This window comes from Poecile atricapillus, chromosome 2 (genome assembly GCF_030490865.1).
Source record: "Poecile atricapillus isolate bPoeAtr1 chromosome 2, bPoeAtr1.hap1, whole genome shotgun sequence".
Classification (NCBI taxonomy): Eukaryota; Metazoa; Chordata; class Aves; order Passeriformes; family Paridae; genus Poecile; species Poecile atricapillus.
In genome coordinates, this window is record NC_081250.1 from 27,262,643 (window position 1) to 27,287,505 (window position 24,863).

General features: G+C 35.2%; 1 protein-coding gene across 3 annotated transcripts in view; it reads left to right on the forward strand.

The window, feature by feature from the left end:
• The window catches only part of PHF14 (PHD finger protein 14), a 161,718-nt gene that overhangs the window by 100,543 nt on the left and 36,312 nt on the right, over positions 1–24,863 (forward strand). For all 3 annotated transcript variants that reach the window (XM_058832675.1, XM_058832678.1, XM_058832677.1), the window contains exon 17: positions 7,133–7,250. In XM_058832675.1, coding sequence (XP_058688658.1) covers positions 7,133–7,250 — 118 coding nt within the window. The remainder of the gene's footprint in view (positions 1–7,132; positions 7,251–24,863) is intronic.

The following is a 24,863-nucleotide window of genomic DNA, read 5'->3' on the forward strand; positions in this document are numbered from 1 at the left end:
TCATTGTCTTCACAGAAATTCTTGGTTTAAACATTAAAATGCTGTAAATATAAGTTCTATACAGTAGCTGTATATTAACAAAAGCAAACACATCTGAAATAGTGTTCATAATATTATATTCTACTTGTACATGTGGGCCATTGATGAATTTTGCAAACTGATTTAACAAAGCCATGTGTTGTGTAGTTTTGCAGTACTGAGAGAAAAGTTAATTTCTTGCTGAAAGAAAGCTGTTCACATACAGGTATAGTAAATAAAGTTTCTTTTCAGCATTCTTAGAATTCATGCTGTACATGTGAACTTAAGTTTCATAAACCAAAAAGATTTGTAGACTGTTCAGGAAAAAAACATTGGTTACGTAGGAATGACATACAACGATAACCCTTTCAGATTCTTCCTTACCCGTAAATAATCAGTGTTAGGTTTTTGGATATGAGGGGGTGTTTGATTTAGTATTAAAATAATGATTTTAATCAGTTAAATTAGTTAGGTGGCAGTTTTGGGTTTAGTGTAATAAATTTAGCTACACAGATGTCAGCCATATTAATGCTTGTTTTCTTCTGCTGTTTTGTAGTATCATTGATAGACGCTATTTGTTTTTATTAATGCCTTTGAGGTTGGACAGAAATTTAAGTAAACAGGAGATGAGACAATTTCCCATATCCAAAAGAACTTAGGCACCTTATCAGGAAACTATGCTTAGTTGAAGATCATTAAGCTCATCATGCTCTGTCAGGCTATGTGTCTCTCTTGGCCATACACTGTCTTCATCAGCAGTAGGTATAAAATAGATACAAAAATTAGGTATAAAATTAGATATAAAAAAGTAGAATTCAATAATCATCCCTCATTTGGTATAATCTCTCACCTTTGTGCAATAGCCATGCCCTCTCTCTTCCAGGCATAACAGAAGAGTGATAGTCTGCTCTGTCATCCACCACTATGTAAATAAGAGACCTCCTTTTGTGTACTTCCATTGTACTTGGCATAATACAAAGTAGAATGTGACTTCATTACTTAGTATAATACCATAGCATTATCCTTCCCAGAAAGATTATTTCATTTACCTAAATCAAAGTTATGAAAGAATTAGAATCCAGAAAGATGTAGGTTGCAGAAGTCCTTGAAGGACATCTGTTTGAGCCACCCACTCAGCGCAGGACTGACTGCAAAGTTAGATCTAACTTTGAAATTAGGTGAAGTTCCTTAGTTTAATGTGGGTGAACTTCTGGCATCTGTGACAATATAGAGTCATTCAGGATAACAGGTACCTGTGTATGAGGAAGTCATATAGTTAGGCTGTATCCAGGTTTATAATCAACAAGTTATGCGTATGTAGTCACATAAGAATTTTAGTGTAGAAATGTGTCACATTTCTGGTGGTAAAGTCACCTAAAGCTTGACTTCCCTATGTGAGAAGACTTCTTAAAACTGTTCTGTAGAGCAGAGACTGTAAGGTGACCACAGATTTTTAGTTGTTATGCCATTTATAGCCAAGGGGAAAAGTAGCAATCAGGAAGGGGAGAACCAACTTCTTCTGTTTTATACTTAATAGGGTTTTATTATTTTGTCAATTATTTTCTAAAAACAAAGGAGTTGCTATTTCAGAGTCTAAATAAAGTACTGCATCACTTCTGGTTTGTGTTTGACCTATGATATATACAGCAAAATAAAAGTAATTTGTATTGGAATTGATTGGGCTGAATTGAAGGTTTTTGGTGTAGCATGGTAGGGTAAGATACAGAATAATACCTTTGCTTACTTTCACATTGTTTCAAGAAATGTCAGAAGCAAAAGATGAGTGTTAGCCACATATTCTATAATGAAAACATGCTACAGTTTTTGGCTCCTCCTTCAGTAACTACAATAAATGTACTTTTAGGACAGTATTAATAACAGTGCACTAAATAGAGGACTATAAATTTATCTCACCATTAGGTGTTGAATTTTACTGTTTAAATAAGGGCACAGGAAAGTGCCTTCTTTGATGTGACATATAAGAGTTGCTGATGAAACCCCACCCCACAGTGTTCATTCCTGTCATCCAGAATTTATCCCTCCTGTGGTCTGGTTGCAGTAAGGTGTCACAGGAGCACTCCTCAACTGTTCCAGGCTGAAGTAATTTGTTTGGTTCCACAGTTGGAATTCACTTGAGCTACATTCATTTGCTCTGAGTTTTTGGGAATGCTTATGTGCTCCTTTCTATTTTATATCATGCAGCTGCTAATAAGAAGCCAATCTTGACAGTGACTTACGTGGTCATGGCTGATTTTAAGTTGCTCGTCTGAAATCAAAAATGTGCTGCAATTTAAAATGAACCCCAAATGCTGTCTCCATCTGTTTGCAGTTCCAGAGTGACTCAGCACTTGGACACTGCGGGATTAAAGGGGAGAGAGACTGGTGCCTGACATGAAACCTCTGTTCCTCAGATGTCTCTTCCTCAGGTGCTAAAAGCCTTTAGTCGTAGTGGGGTCTAAAACAAGCCAGCAAAGGATGATGCTTATTATCCTTAAACCATCCTTAAATCTGCCCAGGTGCTGGAGTAGCCATTGTGCTGTATGCCTTCAGCAGGTGGGTGCATGTACACACATGCATCCCACTGCAGCTCCCTTAGAGTTTAAAAGTTATGGATTAGCTTCTAATTTTTTTCTGACTAATTCTGAGTTTCTCAGAGTAAGGCTTATATGACAAATTCTCTACTTTTAATGGTGAGATATGTAACAATGTTTTATATCTTTTACTTTCCATTAAAGTAAATCTTTCCAAGCTGTTGTGACAAGTCGGGAGCAGTATTTATATTTTGGAATTTTGTATTTTGTTTACCATGGTACCTTTTGGCATGACACTGCAGGCGGTGTGCAATGATGCGTACATAAGTGAGATTTTCTGTAGTCTCGGAAGCATATTTGGAAAGTTGTATTTAAAGATTAGCTTATTAATGTTGTGTTTCAGGGACATGTAGTTAATTATTTTTACAGCTATAGATGGGTGATGCTGTCTTGTGAATGCAAAATAGGTTTCTTCGCTGTGGCTGAATCAGCTCTTTGTGGTTTTTGATGATATTAACCAGTGACTTACAAACGTGCCAGTGGCGGGCGGGTTTTGCGTTCACCGCTCCTCTGTAAATGCACAGGTCTTTTTCCCCAGTGCTTGCAGGAAGACTTCTGCAGGCCAACTGATAAGACTCCCTCCTGTGCAGGTAGATGCAATGTAATGAAATTGGATGTGTGTGCTGAGCTTTGTAAATAAAATGAGATTGACCCCAGTCATTATCTCATTTATCTCATTTACATTGTAAAATCAGTATCTGCACTATTGATTAGAGCATAATTGGTTAATTATGAACACGATAGGGCTTTAGCACTTCTAGCTGTACTACTAAAAAAACTAATAAAAACAATCCAAGGACAAGAGCAGATGGAGATCACTCTGTTAAAGAACAAAGCAAACATATTTCAGGTATGGAAATGCCTAATCAAGCTTTCTTGCAGTGAAGATGTAGCTGACATGCATTCTCCTATAAGTAAAAAAAATGTTTGGTTGGGTTTTTTTTAACTTTTAATCATAATTACTTCAGAATTCACCTTTCTTCTTCACACTCCATTTTCTCTGTATTTAGTGGGCATATATCTATCCTCATTAATTGCTGAAATGAGGAGCACAGTGATTTTTAATTTTGATGCATAAAGTAATTTCAGACTTGTTACAATGGTGATAGTAAGCAATTACCTGTCAGTTAGAGGTAATTTGGGAGGTTAGGTTAGCTTGTCTTTGTGTGGAGCTCAGCTTTTATTTCCACAAAGGTTTCAGTACAGCACCTCACCAGGCCGCTGAAGATGGCCCACCCCTTAATTACACTTGTAAATCGTGTGCTTCACCACAAAAACAGTTATACACAAATAGCAGCAGAATAAAATACCAGCTAGTTTGTTTGAACATGTGACCTTGAATGCACAAGGGTAAAAATTTCAACAACCTGAATATGGAGGAAGTGGCTTCTTTCCCTTTCTTCTCCATATCAACAGTTTTGTTTGTCCTGTTGAGCCATCTTCAGGATGGAAGTGGATGATATTCGTAAATGATGATGCCACGTGATTCCTTTCCTCTGTAAATGTCCGGGATGTGATGGATCTGTGAGTGCATTTACTGACAGTCTGCGAGACTGTCAGCATGGCATGACATCTTTTGTGACCCAACAATTTCATTCTCTGTAACTAAGTCAAAAATACTCTGTATTTGGTGTCACTGAATTTTATTTTCTGAATATGATGGTGGGATTTCTGTCATTTTTATGTTGCTGGACAAAAGAACACAGCTAATAATATACACTTGAGGGATTAATCTTGTTTTATTAGTGCCATTTTAACTTGGGTGCAATGTTTGCTTTTGGAATTAGGAATTAATAATGCCAATTTTTTTTTTTCACCGTAATGTGTGTAAGCTTCACGTTTTATCCCCAGTCAGTCTCAGCAGACGATGTTTGCCAGACAGCTAGAGCATCTTTGACCAAGGTGCAGTGTATATTCATCCATTTTCCCAGCATCAGGCTCTGGGAACTTAAGAATCCGTGAATTTCTGTTTTCCAGTACAGAATTCATATTCCAGTAAAAAGTAGTAGGAACCAAGCATTTAAAAATACTTGGTATAGCTACACTTTAATCACCATGCAGCTTTTTGGGTTTTGATATATGAAAATACTTATTTGCATTTCTTCAGCTGTGCAGATGAGGACAGAAGCTATTAGTATCTGAAAACTTTCATATAGATATTTTTAACTCATTCTAAGAAAATGCAATTTTTATTCTACCAAACTAAACAGTCTGAAGTGATAAAAATTAATGACAATAAATATTAAAAACATTGCGCTTTAGAATGGTGCCTCAAGATCCATATTTAATTTCACAATGTCATGGTTATCTCAACCCGGCTTTGTGAATTCCCTCAGCGTATTCTGACGAAACATGGCTGAAAGTGCAGTCAGGAAGTACCACATTCTAGACACAAAATGGTAAAAATGTAAGAGATGCCAAAGTGTAATTTTAAAGGGGAATCATTTTCTTTTGAACATAGAAACATACAGAGCAATACCTTCATAAAAAAAATGAAAAATCTAAATTGATACTGTTTCAATCACATACATATTTTAGGATTAACCTCTGAAAGTACTCTAAATCAGTCAGAAATAGTATGTTTCTTTATTTTCAGTTACTTAAGAGGATCCTTAAGTTTACATGAATGGAGTACTGATAAGCACTGCTCAAGTGCAAGCCCTGACATGCATAAGATTCCAGATATAGAAATAGGTTAGTAAAAATATGCTCCTTTACAGATGAGAACATTGAGGCTCAGAGGAGGCTTAATATTTTGCTGAAGGTCACATACACTGTTGGGATTTAGGAGTGTGACCTATCCCATCTCCCATTCTCAACCTTTTTATTATTTTAATACACCTTTCACAGGAAATAAAACTGGATGTATTCCTGATTTTAAGTAATATATTTCAACATTAGAACTCTTCTGTCCTTAAAAACTGAGAATGATTTTCTATTTTAAGTGTTTGCTTAAGTTAGAGTCCTGGAGTTAGATTGAGTCACTGGAGTTAGATTGAGTCACTGCTAAGCAATCCTAAGGATATCTATTGCAATATGGTATATCTCATATTCAAAAAAGTATCAAAACCATGTCAGTTGAGTGTTGAATCCTGCGAATAGTCAGATTATTGCTTTTAATTTCTATTTAGTGGAAAAAGAGTACATACTGTACCCTGACCAGTGCTCATGTGTTACCTGGGACTCCTGGCAAACAATGCCTTGGCAGCAAGGACAAAAGTATTTACTTAGGTTAAACAATCATAATCGAAAACAGTTACTTCTGTTTGTTTGCAGACTAATTTTTGGAGAAGTCAGCATTATGTTCTATTAATGCAGCAGTATGTTCCATTAGTTGAATCTGCTGTGATGCACTGTCTGTTCATTGATAAATTATATCCCTCTGTCTGTGATCTGGTGATGCCTGTGCCATGCTATTACTGCAATTTTTGGACATTTTTGTGTTTGTACATACTGTAGAGGAAAAAATGAGTGGCCAGGAAAGCAGATAAAGAGAGTGTGGGGAATTTCTTTAAGAATTTAGATTTTTAAACATTTACTCTTTCCTATTTTTTCAATAATTTATATTGGCTTTAATTCAGTGTTTAAGACTGTTTAATGAAGAGACTGTTGCAAAGTAAATTTGAAAAAAGCTTTCCTTTTCATACAAAGGAATACAGTGGGATATGCAAATTAAGAGAATTTCAGTAGGGTATATGAAAATCTCTATTATTTACTTTGAAAAAATCTCTCATTTTGAACCTATTATTGTTCTAATTTAAAAATCCCTTCATGAAACACTTGTTCTACTGTAGCATTTTTTCTATTTGTGGTACATTAAAAGTAGGTTAACAATAGCTATGCTGTATGTTTTGAGCTTTTTCTGTGGACCATGTATAGTACAGAACACTAATGAAAGGTTTATTAAAGAATATAAGTTTGTTGTGTGTACACAGAGCACTTTTATAAGTGAAAGATCACAGTGAAATCTTTTTAAATTAATGCCCTTTACAGAAAATTCAGCATGAGTGAGAAAATATTTTGTACATTTGTTTATCAATCACATAGTTCTGGTGTAAAAAATATAATTCATAGCTGTAAATTATACTTGAGTTATATGTAGGTGAATTTTTCACAAATCTTTCCTTAAAAAACTACATGTGCAAAACAATGTCTTAAAACTATGAAAAATAAATATTATCACTGTTTAAAAAGGTTAAAATTTCTGGGAAAAAAGGGCAGTGAATGACACTGAAGTATCTAAAAATTTAAGCACTTTTTTCATTAATTTGCAAGTCTTTGAAATGTTGTCATTTATATAAGATGATGACAAAGGTGATATATGAGTGTCTGCATCAGTATATTCCAGATTAAGCAGAACGTACTTGAAGTGGCTGTTTAAAATTACCCCTTATAGAAAATTGATTTTCTTTATTATGATCATGGATCAGGATATTTTCTGCTGAGAATTGCAGGGAAGCTCAATCTGAAATAGTACAGAAGTACCATTTAATATAAATACATATTTTGTTTTTCTCTTGCAGATGTGATGAATGCAGGCTTTGCTACCATTTTGGCTGTCTAGACCCTCCCTTGAAAAAGTCTCCTAAACAGACTGGCTATGGATGGATTTGTCAGGAATGTGACTCTACATCCTCCAAAGTAAGTTCATGCACCCAAAAAATAGTTGAAGTATTCTGGTTTTAAAAGTTTTACTTAGTGTCTGAAGCGTTTTATGAAATGCTGTGCATACATTTGCTCTGGTAGAAGGTCATAAAATAAATATTTCAGATTCTCTTTAAAACAGGTATTAAAAAATCCAGAGTGTATGCAAAATGGAAATATTCCTAATCAGTAAAAAAAAATTTACTATCCTAGTTAACTGCTTGTTTTTTGACATTGTGCTCTCTGTGAGAAAGGTGTGAGTACAGATGCTGTGTCAGCATTGGTAATATTACATAATACAAGAATAAGTATTTTAGGAGTACTACAGAATACAGACCTCTAAGGACAAAGAAAATGCATGTATTCTATAAAACAAGGAAGATGATTTGAATTGCTAAACCTTTTTCTTTCCCTGAAAATTCATACGAAGGTTATCAATACCTTATATTGATTGGCATACCTTGTTCAAATATAACATTGTAAAACTGGAACTACATTTTTGACATGGATTATCTCTTTAATAATATTGAAAGTAATACTATTCATTCATAGTATTGACTTAAAAAAAAAAAGATTTTGACTTTTTGGCTGCACAGAAGCTTCTTTAGCACTGGCATTCTTTTCTATCATCTCCATAATCTCTGAAGAGATGCTTTTCAATTGATTTTATAAGTGGATTTATTAATGCATCTGATACCTCCATGTAAAAATAAAAGAGCATTCTAAAAGTCTGCAAGATTTTTCAGGTTACTGCCACTTCCTTTCTATTTCTCAGATTATTTTACCTAGTAAGTGCCTCAGTATACGCAGGAACACAGCTGTGAGGAGATGTTCTCCTAAGTTACTTGTCAGCATACTTGGATACTTAAACTCTGTCATGCATTTACTTTTAAGATTGGCACATACAGAACATTCAGGGAATGGTATCATTTTTTGGCTTGCTAGTGTTCCTTTCCAATTGCAAAAATATGTTATTCAGTTTCCCCCTGGGGGATTAATCAAATTGTTCTTTTGTAAGGAGGTATGGAGACAGACACAGGAAATTAGCTGTCCACTACAGTTTGGACATCAAGCAGTCTTTCTTGAATACCACTTACATGCAATAGACATTCCAAGAGTGAATTAGAACTGTTATTGAATTTCTGTCACCTGCTTAAACTAAAATGAGGTCCTGATAACATGAGTTAAAGTCTCATGTCTCTTGTATTCTTGACTTCCAAGTAAACAGAAAAATCCAAGGGTTTGTAATTTCTAGTTATATTTTTCTGGAGATTAGTACACTGTGTATCAGATACAATTTTTTAGTTACTTTATGAGGTAAATTGATTATGACTTCATTTCTTCCAGGGTGTGTATGTATTAGTTTTAAGGTGTGTTGAAAAAAAAAATGTTTTAAAGAGTAAACAAAAATTTTCAGAAGGATTATACATTTTGTGTTGTCTTGGTGATTATTACGAATTTTAAAAATGTTCTTTTGTCTGATTTTCATTCATAAAGATTTTTAGCGAGTAAATTTAAATCAAGTCTCTTGCACTTTCAAGTACAGGCAATTAGAATTGCATTTGAGTGAGTATGTAATGAATACGAAAGATACTGAAAAAATTGTCTTATGGGGACTCCTTGTGGTTTTGTTTAGTCATTTTCACATAGCTTTTCCAGAAAGCTGTGCAGAGAAATTTCTCTGATAAAGCTGTATTGCCCTGTATGTTCCCCAAAGCCTTTTTTGGCAGCTTTTTTCTGTTTTATACTATGCAGTGTAATAAAATAAAAAATTATGGTATCAAGTTAAACTCCTTTTAGCCATAATGTGAAGCTGTTTTTTAAAGGATTAGGACTTTGTCTTGTATTTCATAAATTTCAAATTCTTTGTTCTACATGGCTTTAGGATTGTGTATTATATGTATCTGTGATTTTTCACAGCCAGGAGGATACTATATGATAAGGCTTTTTCTACCCTTCCTCAGAGAGGGAGGTCTCTCACATCTGTGCTCGGAGCTCAGAAGTGAACAAGAAGAGAAAGTTGGGTCATTTGCTGCACTCTGCTTGACCTGTGGATGAATTGAAAGCCTGAGCTACTGATTATTTCAGTCTCTCAGTCACTCACTGCATCCAATTTTTGATGTGTCACAGGGAAGTTACTAGTATGGATTATTGCAGCAAAATGGGATTGAATTTTCTGCTTTGGCCAAGGAGACTGTTGTTTAGTTCTCATTCTTTTGACTTCGTTCATCTGTTTTGGTCCAGTTTAAATCACTTATAATATGTTTTAAAATTCCCCAACAATATATGTTCATTAGCACTACAGGGCCTTGAAAATAATTGGTAGGTAAATGACACTGTTTGAAGGACAAGAGAGGTCATAGTGCTGAGCATGTAATGGCTGTTAGTTTTTACTTCTAATTATGAAATTCAATTTTAGATGTTCAGGAAAAGTTGCATTCTGCTGACAGTGAATAATGCTATTTTATTTTCAGATTTTGCCAAGCACTTGCAGGTGTCAGCAGTACAAGGCATGTAATTTAGCAGTAGTAAACATATGATTTAAATTGTTATTTAGCACAAACATTGGACATGCTACTTCCATTTTGCTCATCCTAGTCGCAGGACTCTCCAGCAATTGTGTCAGTTTTTCCACCAGCGTAGCATATTCCCATATTACCCTGCCTGTCAAATAATAGACAGACAGTGACTTTGCTGTAGGGCATGAGGGCAACAGCTTCTCTGCTGGTAATACTTGCTGTCACTTCTCTGGAATGGGTGATGCTCACTACTAAGGTCTGACAAGCTCTCTCATGTCAAAACCACTGTAGATTTTGTTACATCACATGAAAGCTGAAATAAACTTATAAGGTCTTCATTTCTGTAACACTGTCCATTCACCCTGCAAAAGGATTACAGTGCACTTTCAGGATTTCCAAACAGCACTATAAATCATGATTTTCCTGGTAGTTTTTATTAGTGGTATTTAGGCTTAATATAGACGCTTGTTTCAACTTGTTCTAGTTGAATTTAAGAAAGATAAATAGAACATAAACTAAATAATTCAATATCATGACATGGTAATATTTAGTAGGAATGAATGTGGCCTGACCATTTTTTCATTTATGTTCAATAAAATCTTACTGTGAGATCTCTTTATTTATTATTAGATGTGGGCTTCTTTCTGTTGCCTTCCAATGAAAAAGTACTGTTTGAAATAACTCCTCCAATTTTGAACTTTTGCAAGGACCAAGGCAGTGAGGAATTTAAGTATACTATCATGGTGGTTACATTGACCATGCTAGTTAAGTTTCTGTCTACTCATCTTTGTATATAATCTGTTTTGCAAAACACTGCAGAGTGTCTGTTCCAGGCCATTATTTGAGTGCTGCAGGATCAGCTGCCTCATCTCTAAACTTCTGCTTAGTTTCTTTTTATTTCATTTCTTTACTATACTTCATTTTTTCAGTGGAAATAAATTGTCAGTATATATGTCAGCATGGAATTCTCATCTAAACCCCTCAGGAAATATTTTCTGGAACTGCAAATGCACAAAACACCAACTCTGGCAAGTAATATATTTTTGTACACATTTTGTGTTCAAAATAAACCACGGATGATTTTGCTTATTAGCCAGGTAGAAGCATTTCTTTGGGTATATTTTACTTTCACACAGCAAATATGCAAATGTATTTGGACACTGTAATGTTTGAAACAATATTTAAAGTTTAAAATATTTTTTAATATGTAAAATGTATTTCAAACCTTTACATTTGGTCAGATGAAAAGAAAAAAGTGCACAATTCAATTTCTGTAGTCCATGGATTTTTTTCTAATCAAAAAAAGGGTTGGTGATCAACAAGGTCTGTGAGGAGTGCAGAAGTGTCTCATCTACTCCTGGGTTGTGCAGGTGACAATCGCATTATGGTTTATGGAATTTTTTGTTTTTCACTATGACTTTTCTCCAAACGTGGGAAGCATTTCCTCACACAACTAGTTTCACACAAGTGTGTTAAAAATTAAACAATGAACCCAAAGTTCTAATGTTAACCTCTCAAAATTTAGAAAATACTGAAGTTGAGGTGGCATGCAGTGCTTTAAGTGCTTTTTTGGCTATGTGTGGCTTTAATCACTTCATGCTATGATTTTTTAATTTTCTTTCATAGGACCCCTGCCTTCTCTGATTTAGCTGTTGGGGGTCACTAAAAGGGATTAATTTGGGTTGAGAATTAAGAGAAAGTCTGTCTTCAGGGTTTGCAAGGCATGAGAACTGAAGCGATGATTTCAGAAACGGAGAAAAAAGGAAGTTCGACCTTATGTTTGAAGTAGTTGAGTTGTTACCAACAAATTGAATTTTATCTTTGTCTCACCCCAGAGCTGCTCTGAGTGTTAGGCAAAATTAGCATTTTCAAATGTTTAGTAATTGTTCCTCCTTGTTTGCTCTTGCCCAACTTGGATCCCTTGGCCCATTCTGTAGAAATGCTGAATTCTCTGAGCTGAAGTGGGAGATAGTGTGTATTCATACACAAGAAAACCCTATTTGAATGTAACAGATGAGGCTGGCATGCAGTAGTAATATAGTACTTAATCATGCCTTAAATATGTTTTACATGTGCTTATTTTGCTGTTCAATACAATGCAGTTTTACACAATTACATCTAAAGTACATTTTTAAAAAGTACGCAAAAAAATAAAATCCATACAGGTCTTTTGAATTAATTTAAACTTGCTTCAGTTACATATTCTGACAAAGGATGGCCCTCATTTAATCACCTTAAATCACAGAGATTGTTGTGCCTTCTTTTGAGGACAGAACATAGAGACAAAGGCACTGCCATCATGGCAACCAGCACTGCAGCTGAGAAAAGATAAAAGAAGACTGCTAATAAATCTGCTTGCTGCTTCAAGCAGAACATATATAATATAATGGGAAGAAATGTTCAGTTTCTATGCAACATTTTGCAGCCAGAACTTAGGAGTATTTTAAGGTAGTTTACAGAAAAATGACATAGTGGAATTCACTAACTGCATTTGTCTTTCACACATTTGAATATAATGGTCTATGTTATGATATGGTCATAAAGAATGATAGAGTTAAACATTTTTGTGTTTATTTGTATATTTTAAAGTTTCTTGAGGAGAGTTTAACTAGCACTTTGGTTTCTTGTGTGATGTAGAAAGATATTTTTAATGTAACAACTGGATAATATGTGGTTATTTTGAAATCATTGTTGTCTTCCTAGGTTTGTGAGGAGTAGTAAATCATTGTCACTGGAGTGGTTTCCTTAAAATTGAACAAGAGAAAATAAACCAAATATGTAAGGCCATGTGAAAAATTTAGCATAAGTCCTTAAACCACTTACACCCTGTTTTAAGAACTTCAGTAGTGCCAAGCCTTGGCGCAGAAATGGATTTCGCTACCAAGATGGTCAAAGAAAAGGGTGAAATTTCAGTTTGTGGCAATATCACTTGGCTGAAGTATTGCGAAATGTATTTTATCTGCTTCCCAGGTATGATATTTAAAAAAAATGAATTGGCACAGCCTCTTATTTTCTGGCAAACAGGTATAGTACATCTATGTAATGAATAATTTATACTATAAAATGTTCCAAAAATAATCAGCCTTGAAATTAACTTAAGTTGGGACTTGATTTATGAATTGTGGATAAGTTAGTTGGTAGTAAATCTCCAAATTAATCCAAAAAATCAGATACCCTTAGTTGGCAGAAGATTCTCATTGTCTAGGTGGGAGGCTTAGGTTTTAATGAAAACAAAACAACAACCAAAAAAAAAAACAGTTAAGCACTGGAAAATATTTGTGGAACAGATGCTTACTTTTAGTATTTTGATTCTTCTCCGCATCAAAATCAATTTTACCAGTTCAAATATTTCCTCTATGCTGACTGCCAGACCCTCATCATGAGCTTCTAGTGCTTGTAATTTTTGGGTGCAGCTTAACTGTATTAAAAAAAAGTACCAGAAAATTAATAATACATTATAGCATTGTCTTTCCTATGAAAAAAACATTGTCTGAAAAGTCTCTCTTTGAAAAATGATAGTGTAACTAATACCAGCCAGATGTTTAAAGAAAGCGGAATATAGGGCTATTTTTTAAAATGAATTATTGTTGTTTCAAATGCAAAACCAAATTTCTGATTCTGAAGGATTACACTGGGATAGATCAAAAAAAGTATTGTAAGAATAAATTGCCAATTAGGAGTGCAAATTGAAATACATAATTTTTCTTTTTTTGCATTAGACTTAGACAAAAATCAGCAGTTAAAATAAATCTGCTAAGAGTCTGTTTTTCCAGTGGTATGTTCTTAGAAAATTGAGATTTAAATATGCACTGCAGTTTTAAATAAGGGTTTTTTTTGTAATAAAAAAAAAAGAAAAAAGAAAAGAGCCATTTTGCTGTCACTTGGTGCAAAAATTTTTTGGTTTACAAGTTCATTTTCTTCCCCATATTTTTTGTTATGCAGAAGAAGGAAGAAATCCCTTGCTGCTTACCTTCATTTGCTTCTTTTCATAAACAGCACAACAATATAGAGTTTTTTCCAAAGCTGAAACTTTGCACTGTTCTTTGTCTTAGTGTGAGAGCAGAAGTTCTTCACAAGCTGTTCCATCCAGCTTGTGTCCCTCTCCACGAGGTGCAGTCCTTCAGGATCAGACTGCTCCAGTGGGTTCGTAAGTCCTGCCAACACACCTGCTGTAGAGCAGGCTCCTCTCTCCATGGGGACATGGGTCCTGCCAGGAGCCTACTCCAGCACAGGATCCCACTGCTTCCCACAGGATCACAGCCTTCTTCAGGCATCCACCTGCCCTAGGGTGGGTCTCCTCCACAGGCTGCAGGTGGATCTCTGCATCCCTGTGATCCTGGCTGGGCTGCAGGGACAGAGCTGCCTCACCATGGGCTGCAGGGGAACCCCAGCTCTGGCACCTGGAGCACCTCCTATCCCTCCTTCTGCACTGTCCTGGGTGTCTGCTGTTCCTCTCACTCCTTTCTCCAGGTGCTGTTGTGCAGGTTTTCCCTGCTTCTTAAGTACGTTATCCTTGAGGCACCACCGCTGTTGCTGATGGGTCCAACCTTGAGTAGCAGTGGGTCCCTCTTGGAGCCAGGTGGCTTTGGCTCCATCCGATGTAGAAGTTTCTGGCAGCTTCTCACAGAAGCCATTCCTGCAGGCCCTCGCCCTGCTGCCAAAACCTCGCCACACAAACACAATACAAATATGAAGAAAATTAATTTTTATGAGGCTTTGTATCACACCAATCAAATTATTACTGAGGTAGTCCTGCTTTTCATAAGTTGCCTTGATCATTTTGCTTTGTTGTGATGAAAAATATTTTACTGAAGTAAAACGCTGAATGGCTGAAATTAGAAACAAACTTGGTCATTAACTACGCTTAGGTTAAAATATGCACCCGTGTCCAATTGCCAGTGGAACATTTAAGAGGTACCTGATTAATATAATACTGGAAACAAATCATAAACAGCACAGAGGTTGTACATTTTTAATGTGTGTAATCTAAACATACACAATCTAATATTTAAATGACTAAACCTCTAGTTTATGTATAATAAATATTACTCTAAGGTAGTGGCTAAGGAAGCAAAATCTCTTCATGGGCAGCTGTTCAAAATGCTGCTGCTACTCTGTACCTTCTTTAGGTTATGCTTCTAACAAAATCTGCTTACAGTTACGGTTTATCTGGGTAATAGCTCTGCTACTGAATCGTGACTTACTCTTCCTAAGCCATGACAAAATGAAATTACAGCCTACGTTGCCCGCTACTGTAGTATTGAGTGGCAAGAAATCTCTGCTGGGAGCTAGCTGCAATTGGGAAAAATCCAGAAATCAGCTAGTGCCATGATTGAAATAAAGCCACCGAATGCGGTTTTATGCTAATGCAGCGTGAGAGAATAAGAAAACAGAAGCAATTTTTGAGCTCTGAGCAGCACACCACGACAGGAAGATTTTATACATCCTCTTTGGTATGCACATATGCATATTCTCAAAGAATGTGAGAAGGTTGAAAGAGGAGTAGTGTATAGGAAGGACAGAGGAAACAAGATTGCTTGCACCTTACAGAACTCAAGGCTTTCTCTTTCTTGCATTTACAAATTGATTTCTAGATACGTACAATATTGGGAAGCATTGTGACAGTGAATTTTGCATATTGAAGATGCTGTATTGAAATGTAGGAGACACAGAAATACTGGCTTTAATGCAATTTTTTTCCACTTTACATTCCTTTTCAAGTGAAGTCAGAAAAGGAAGATACATATGTGTCACAGTTACTGTGTTACATGGTAGCTTCCAAAGCATCATAGCTTGCAGCACTGATGTACATTCATATCTACTTTGTCAATCCAGTTCTCTTCCTACTTCTGCAGTTCTTAAAAGAAGGTGCTCTTTGGGTATTGATAATTAGGGACTTTTTGCTGACAGTGGAACCATAAACAAATTTAGCAATAAATTGTAATTGACCATCATTACTTTCAGTTAATAATTGGTTTGGAAATTTAGATTATTTCATTACTTACTAGAATGTGTTGGTTTTGGAAATACATGAAGAAAAAGTATGAATGAAAAGCTTGTAACTGAATTGAATTTTTAAATCTTTTGAGTCTTGATTAAATTCTTGTGTTAAATGAGATAGGCTTCCAGAAGGGCAGTATTAAAAAAAAAAAACAACACTTTTCCATTGTACATAATCTTGTTTGATTTGAATATTCATTAAGAATTAAGCAGTCAAAAGAAAATTGCAGGGTGTGTGCTTTGCAATGACATAAACAGGGATCCTGATGTGTAAAGGTATGTCTGGAGGCTGGTGGCTTCCTGTTGCACCCTAATGTTTTAAAGTGCTGTTCTCTTGCTACCAGATTTCAGAGATAAATTTCTTAACCTAGAAATATATTTCTTGTCTTATGTTTTACATAGAACTAGAAGGTATGTAATTAAAGAAGAATTATGTATTTTAATTCCTCATTAGTCCAGCTGTATTACCCCGCAGATTATTTTAGCACATCACCTGTAATCATGTTCTATATGACAGAAGAAGAATTAGATCTTTAATTGTTAGTCTCTGTATAAGATTTGAACACATTATCATAGTTACCCAATTAAGTGCTCATGTTTACTCTAAAGGTTGATTTTATTTTCAAGTCTTTTGAAGAAATGTAGCCATACATGTCACTTGAAGTAATGTGTCACTCATCAGTATAAATTGCTGATGCTGTCTGGGAAAAATCTAATCCTATTGAACAAGGAGAGAGAAAGGTCGGGGGAGGGGAAACAAAAAAAGTGCCATTTTATGAAGTGCTAGGCAAGATTTGCTTTTCGTCATCATGTTAGATAGTCAAAGTGAGGTTCACTTGCCATTCTCAAACAGAAATTCTCTTAGTGCCAGCCACATTTAATCACATTTCGCAGAAGACATCTGGGCATCGCCAATTTGTGCTGTGTCAGCCACTTTCTCTGCAAAGGAGTGTCTCATCACTTGGATTTTAGCATTCTGTAGCAGAAAAGTTCCATCCTCTTAAAATTGGCTCAGCAGATAGCTTGTGTGGGAATATAACTGCAAGAGCAATACAATCAGTTCTACCAAGAAAGTGCACAACTATCACATGGAATTTTAAGATGGCTTTTGAAAAGATTTTCACAAAACTGTTAAAATGTATAGTGCATTGTTAAATTCTAGTAGCAATTAAGTTTATCTTAGATTTTTTAGTAAATGTGGCTTTGGCAACCGTTGAAATTTATTATCTGGTTCAGTGGTTTGAAACATCTTTGTGCGTGTTTGAAAAGTCTTAAGTGTATTTCAGCTGTGACAAACATTGCCAAAAGATTTTATATGTGGAAAACCTTGGAATCTGTAGATATCAAGATTCTTTCTAGCTACTAATCTCATGAAGACTGAAGGGCAGATGGTATCCTTTCAGATGTGATATAAATAGCTGAAGAAAAGTGTCAAAAAGGAAATAAAATAGCAAGATAACTCAATATTTACGGAAGGTACCCGCAAGTGTACTTCGAGTGAGTTAATCACATCACATCAGATACTTATTTTTGGAAATAGAAGGGTGTCAGCAGATTGATGCAGTCATTGACATAATGAATATTAAATCTGTAACCAGTCCCATGCAGTAAATAAGGATACATATGAGGTACTAATATTTAGAAGCATATTTTTTATCACATTAATATGCATTTGCCTTACCATGTTCTCATACTGCATAATATCTCCACTGCTTGTTTAAGTTGAATGTATTGCACAAGACAGAGGAATTGCTGAACACAATGGTGTTCTAAATACTTCGTTTTTTATCTTGCTGATTCTTGAAGGTCTTTAAAATGTTTGTAATGATAACTTCAAGAATCTTAAAATTTAAAAGTAATTATGAGAAAATACAAAAAGATTGTGATTTGAGTGCTGTAGTCTATTAATCTGTTAATAATTCTCTCACTGAATGAGCTATTTACCTGTCATTGTTTATGTGCTTTCTGGGTATAGCATAGACAGAGACTGAAAAGCTCCTTTATATAAAAATAGTAAAATAGTGAGAAGATAATACATGTGCTGGCTAATAGACAATGAATCATTTTACCCACTGACTCATCCGTCCATGCAAAACAACCTGCTTCAGCTAAGGAATAGTAAAATGGTCAAGGCATTCCCTTGGGAATATTATTTTGAACCCTCTTAAGAAGAGGAAGAGGGAAGCGAACTGTGATCTTCCCTGTGATATGGAATGTGTTCACCAGTTAATTTAGGACAGCATTCAAACCATTGTCTGAAGATAAGGCATAAAGAATGTCTATCTCTCTTATGTTTGGGGTTTTGTTCATTTGGTTTTTGTTGTTTGTTGTTTGTTTTGGATTTTTGTTCGTTTGTTTTGGATTTATTTTTTTTTTTATTAAATTAAAATGGAAAAATGTGGGGACAGTTCTTAAGTCCCAGGGAGCTTCCAGTGAATTTCAGGTGGAGGAAGTGGGACTGTTGATAATCCAGGATAACACTCCTGATCTCTGAATAAACTGGTATTTAAAATACCCTGTTATTTTAGAAAATCCTGTTACTAGTTTAAATGGTTCTACATTCTGGTATGTTGATTTTGATGGATTTTATCTGAGGTTTTTCAGCATATATTTACCTTAGCATTTTGGTTAAGGGTGGGAATGCCTTTTAGAAAAGAATCACTCAGTTGCCACCAGTGGCTCTGCTTTGCTTTATATTATAGAGTGGTTTTAGGAGTATGCAAGGGGCACTAAAGCCTAGGAGGTATTCTGACTGCTAATGGGCATGCTGTCTTCATGACCAAACTAGCTGTATCTTTGAAATACATGTTCTGCATCTGCCTGGCTGGTCCTCAACACCAACTGCTTTGCTCTGAAGAGCTGCTTCTGTCACACCACTGTTTCCTGGTATGAAGTGACTCTTAATGTTTACTGTATCAAAGGTATAATTGTGTTTCATCTACTGAGAGGGTTGTTTTATTCCTATTTTGATAAGATAATTTGTGGAAATGTTCCATTAGTAGTCTCAAGATCAAAATAGCGTATCAAGGTCAAAAGATTAAAAACTAATAAACCTATTATTTTTATTATATATATTAACAGTATTTTTATTATTGCTAGAGTATCAAATTTTATAGTTTTTCCGTTTGTATAAGCACTGTTTGCTTTTAACTGAAAATATCTGATCTACAGTGTTAAGGAACCATATTTAAGAGTAAGGGACTTGCTGTATGTTTTCTAATACAGATGAAAAAAAACAGAAAGGAATTTTGCCTGATAGACTGTCAAGGAAAAAAAAACCAAAACACCACCAGGAATATATGAATATGCTTCTAGGAATGGAGGCAGCAAAGTTGGCATTTTGTGTGAATTTAGCTTCATCATTCCCTGTATCATTTGCAGTGTTCTTAATTAGGGAAGAATGAGGAATTTCCAGGCCTTTATGAGGATGTTTTAAAGCTGCAGCAGTGGTTGTAACCTTTCAGTTCCTATGAGCTCAGCAAAAGATGGCTGATTAATGTCACATCTTAAACTGTGTCAAATGGGCTGTTCATTCCCTTTTTCAGTAAACATCCCGTTGTCATGTCAGTGCAGCTCAGTGTGCCAGCATAAAATATCCTAGCTGGCTACTTTCATTAATAAGAGTATGTATTTCTTTAGTATAAAGTTAAATGGAAATTTTCTTTAAGTATTCTAGTGACTAGCATGAATGAATAAATGAAGGGCACCCACAAAACAATGTCCCTGATATTTGTTTGAAGCTTCTCAAAGGATATAAAAGATATTTCTTTTAATATGGCAGATTCAGATATTAGAGAGATCTTGGAGTGTGTAGGAAACATTTTTATAGAAAGCTACTGTTAATTCATTCTTTAAAACATGTTTTTATAGTTTTGAATTAATGTTTTAATTTTCTGCTTTATCAGTTGAAAATAAATGATAGTAGTTTTTAAGCAGAGGGGGATAGGAAGAACAGGAGTGAGAAAAGCACAATTGCAAAAACAATGGGAATGCAAGAAGCGCCCTTGGCATAAAAGGAGAGCTGTAAGCACACACACATTAATAAGAATGAGAAAATTCCACTTGGAAAATACACAGAAACCCTTACAGGGGAGAATGGGGTAAATTAAGAAATAGTGTTTCAGCAAAGTGAAAAGGAGGATTTGGAGGACATAGTGAGAGCTATCCCTTGGAGAAGGGTAGAGTGCTTATAGATAACCTCTGGAAAAAACAGGTTGGTCCCATGTAAAGTTAATTAAGAGAGCTATAAAACTTATGTAATAAACTTAGACTGCAAAAAAGGATGTACTAAGAAATCCTTTTCTATTCATTTCCATTCTATTCCCTTTCTTTTTCTATTTCTTCTTGTTACTGGAAGAAAATTCTGGAAGTGGAGAGATGAAAACAAGTCTAGATTTAAAAAGTAGCCTTTGACGATTCTGTGATTCTTTTGGTGATCACACATTTTACTATAACCCTGTTTTGCATTATGTGGGGAAAATCTGGACTTTAAGGAGTTGAAAAGCAAGAATCAATGCTGATGAAGATGTAAAGAGCTAAATAAATATTACTTAAAGGACTTCTCAAAGATGAAAAAAAACCCCCACAACCCTATGAATGTGCTGACCCTGTCTTGAGAATTAAGTTAGATGGTACAATTTAAAGCTTTGTTCCAACATCTGACAGACACACTCTGCATGCTGATGCATAATATCTGAAGATTTTGTGCTTGAAAGAAAGCCTTTTCTGAGCTACATTCTATTTTTGTTAGAATAAAGCAGCTGCTTTTTGGAGCAGAGATCTTCTCAAGTGTTCAATCTTCTCATTCAAGTTAAGAATTAACCAAATATTTTGAGCAAATTTTGTGTATGCTTTCTTCCAAGCTTCTGAAGTGGACTAAAGCAAACTATTTTGACCATAAATAGTGCAAATGTGCACTATTGACCTGAAGTGACGAAAGTAAGTTTGCTGCTGTACCCTACTCCCAAGTTGTCTCTGCCTCAGTAATCCAAAAGCTCAGAAAGTTTGGAGCATTTTAAACATGGCTTGAAAAGAAATACAGCTGGGTAAAACTTTATTCTAGAGAGAATGTATGAATGGATTCTATGATCTGCCCCTGATCATTTCTGAAGGAATAAAACTTTCCTTAAGGAAGGAGACAACTGCAACCCCTAGTACTCACTAGTGGAGTGATACCAGATGACTTTGTACATCTGCTGTTTAGAAAGTTTTGTTTTAAATGTTGGGTGTAAGGTGCCCGTGTAATTTTGTAAATATGTTGAAGTCAGTGATTGCAATACTATCTAACATACATACAGCTAGCTACACAGTAAACATGTACCCAGAGTACCAGATTAATATTGCAGAGACCTACAGTGTGTGAACTGCACATCACCTATGCGAGAGACACCAGCAAAATCAGAGTCCACCCTTACTGTGGCTCTAGATGCTTGTGCTGTGTTTGAGAGTTTGTTTTGCAGCTCCTGAGGTTTGGGGTTTTTGGTTTTTTTGTTGTTTTTGTTTGTTTTTTGTATTTTGGGTTTTTTTTCATGATGGAAAAAAGGGTTGGAGACATCAGAGCTGCACCAAACAGGCACAGGGAAAATGAAATGTCCTGATCCAGCTGTAATAAATTATGTATGTATTGTCATAAAAAACTTTTGAACTAAATAAAATAGCATCTATAAACTTCGTAAAGTATAAAATTAGGACAAAAATAACTTTTTAGGTTATAGTATCTGCCTGTAATCTAATAGTACAAAAAAAATGGCAGAAAAATATTTTGGAAGGAAGCACAGTGTGGACAAAAAAAGGGAGATAGTACTGAATTACATGCACTGATAATAGCATAGTACAGCAGTCTTGCCAGTATATTAATATTCTGTAAAAGGATATTAATATAAAATCTGTTGCTCTGGTGCACCAGATAATTACCAAATTATGCAAGACATAGGACATTTAACACATACACAAAAAAAGAAAAAAAAAAAAAGATAGACATTGGGTTTTTCCCTTTAGTGAAAAAATTCTAAAAATTCTTGGTGTTGATATACATGTTCATATAGAAATTTTTGCCAGTAGCTTAAGCTGTACTATATCTGTGATCAATAGCTTTAATCCATAAGAGTAACAGAGAAGTTAATACATACAGGATGAGTTTTGTGTTTTGAGTGTTAATTAGAAGTTCGGTTCCCTTTTTTGTATTCTAATGTGATTTTATTAATTACAGCATTTTAAGAGATGGTTTTTAATACAGTTCAAAGAATTCTGGGGTCAGAAAAGGCAGCTATTGAAAGGATAGCTGAAAGAATAACTTTTGAATGTTGGGAAATAGTGAATGGTGAGAAAGTAAATGGGAAATACAATAATCCAGGAGACTTTGATTGAGAAGGTGGAAAATTCAGTCCCAAGAGAGGTAGGATTAGTACACTGAGTAATGGAAATGTAGAAAATATGTGAGCTAGAAAGGAGAAATTAATTCAGGTTCCAGAGGTCAGTGAATGATAATACCTTCAAACAGTAAAATGTTCTTCTGTTTTCTGTTTCTATTTGCATGTGATAAAGTTAGAAGAATAGATAGGAAAAACATTTTGAGAATGCTCTTTCTAGCTTTAAATATATGTAAATATTCCTTTTCTATTTGAAGAAGGCATCCAAAGAAAACAGATTATCCTGTTTCCTTCCACAGTTTAATCAAACACTTCTAGAAAATACTAACAATAATAGCATGCTTACTTTAAAGCAACAGTTAAGGTGGGAATTCACCTTTTGCACTTGGAAAGCTGGGTAGATTTCAAAGATGCAAGTATACTTTGTCAGTGCTATGGTTTATTGGAAGATAAAGGGATAATAAATTGGAACAGATGGGTATTTATTGGAAACTTGTACCCTTATTAATTCCTTCATATTGTATAAGGTATTTGAAGAAAAAAAGCAAAACTAGTGTGAGGCTAAAGAATGTAATTTAATTTCTATATTTGGAAAACAGAAGAATTAGAAAAGGTTTTTGGTTTGTTTCTGTTTCTAAAAGAAGGCAGAGGTTTTAGAGCTAGCTTAAATTTTATTACTTGAACTGAGGTGGTTTCAGAGTGAGGTGAGAAAAGAGATCATGTTGTGTTAACAGTGTATAAACATAGAAGTCATTGTCCTCTTCTCCAGAGAGAGAAAAAATAGCCAAGGACATAACAACAGTGTTGCCTCTGACTGGCAGCATAGGAGGTTAGCACATGAGTGTTAGAGGTTGCATTTGTAATTTCCTATCTTTGGAGAGGGCAGAAGAAGAGAGGAGATTGTCAGATGCTGAATAAAAGCAGCATGAAGAGAATGACAAAGGCATAATAAAGAGGGAAGGAAATTTTACGACTGTGGAGCATGACTTAAAAGTTTAAAGCCCATATTCTTGCTTCATTAACTAACACAGGGTAAAGTCTGAGGAACAGCAAAGTGATTGATCTTGCATGTGAGTAGATTGAGATAAACTCTACATTTCTCCCTGGGGATTTACTTTGGCCACCTGTGAACTGTGGAGAGCTACAGATATCTTGTCTGCAGCAGATTTTCTCAAGTTCTGGCTAAGATGTTGCAAATACTTTCAAAGTATGCCCCTGGGGTGTAAGAACAAGAACAGTAGGAGTGGTTGCTCAGTTGCTGGAGGGATGTTCCGTGGTCTGGGCTGGAGAGGCACTGTGTGTTTGACCCAGGAAGGCTTTTTCTGTGCAGCACTGGAAATGACACTCTGTGAGGCTCAGAGCACTTTAGCACTTCAATAAAAATGTGCTAATTTCATCCCATAGTGCTTCAGCTGTAAGAAGCTGTCTTCATGTTTCAGAAAGGCCTTTCTTTCCCCCTCACTTTTATAAGTCTAAAGGGGGACAAATATTTCTACTTTGTTACTGTTAGAAGTCTTTGTTAGTAACTTTGGCGTCCAATTCATTACTGCAGTCATGTTTTCACAGCCTGGTGTGAGAGATAAACCCTTTGCAAATGAAGACAGCATCCATTTTCTTTCTACCTCAGGCCACACAGAATTGATTGGGGTAATAAAATGACAGTACGATGTAATATACTGACGGCTCTTTAATTTGAAAACTAGTTCCAGGCTGATTCAAAACTTGCTTAAAGCTAATTTATGGCTTGTGTAATTCTCAACTGGACCAAGGTAAAGGATGATGTATGAAAAACGATGCAGAGTTAACATAATATATTCAAACCTTTCAGCTTGGAATCATGTATAAAGGATTTGTTTCAATCCTTTTTTAGTTTTGTTCTAAAGAGGCAATGGCAGAAAAAGTAGTGGCTGTTAGGCTGGTGTGAACACCGATGTAAGATGCTATTTTTCCATCATCATGTTTCAAATGGAAATTCTTGTGCTTTTTAAAGTATTTTATGCATACTTAAAAAATATAAAAATATACATCGGTTCTTCATTTTCTTTAAAATAAGAAGCACTGTCAGGTTTCTATTTTGTTAAGTCAGTATCTGTGCTGACAGTAACATGGACTGGTAAATACAGAATTTTGATACGGTGATATTCACTGTCTGCTTTGCCTGTATATGTATATACAGCCTACACATGTCTTTATATACATGTGTCCTATTTATATATACCATGCATACCTGTATATGTGTCTCAATCTTAAATTAAAGGTCAGGTTTTTGAAAAGCAAAATGTGAGAATAGTGAAATTCTTAAATTAAAAAATTAAAAACATAAATATCTCCCTTTGAAATCTATCACTTTCATGTGGTTTGCAAATGAAATCCAAATCTGTTCGGTATGCACTATTGATTTTTTAGCATACTGTGTCAGTGTTTCTTCTGCACAGAAAAGGGCAGAACTAAAAGTACAGTGTGTGCTCCTGTATATGGTAGAGGCAAAGAGCAAATACACCAATTGGAGTGAAGGGAAGAAGAGAACTGAATACTGCAAAAACTAGTAAGCAGATTCCATCCCAGGACTAGAATATCTTATTTGTTATGTATTTGTGTCAACATATAATTAAAATATGACTTTTTGCAGAAAACAGATTGATCAAATCTATGCAGCTGTGGTATCTTAAATTGCATGAACATTTAGGTCACAGGAAAAGAGCCATAGTTAAAAGCAGAGTTAT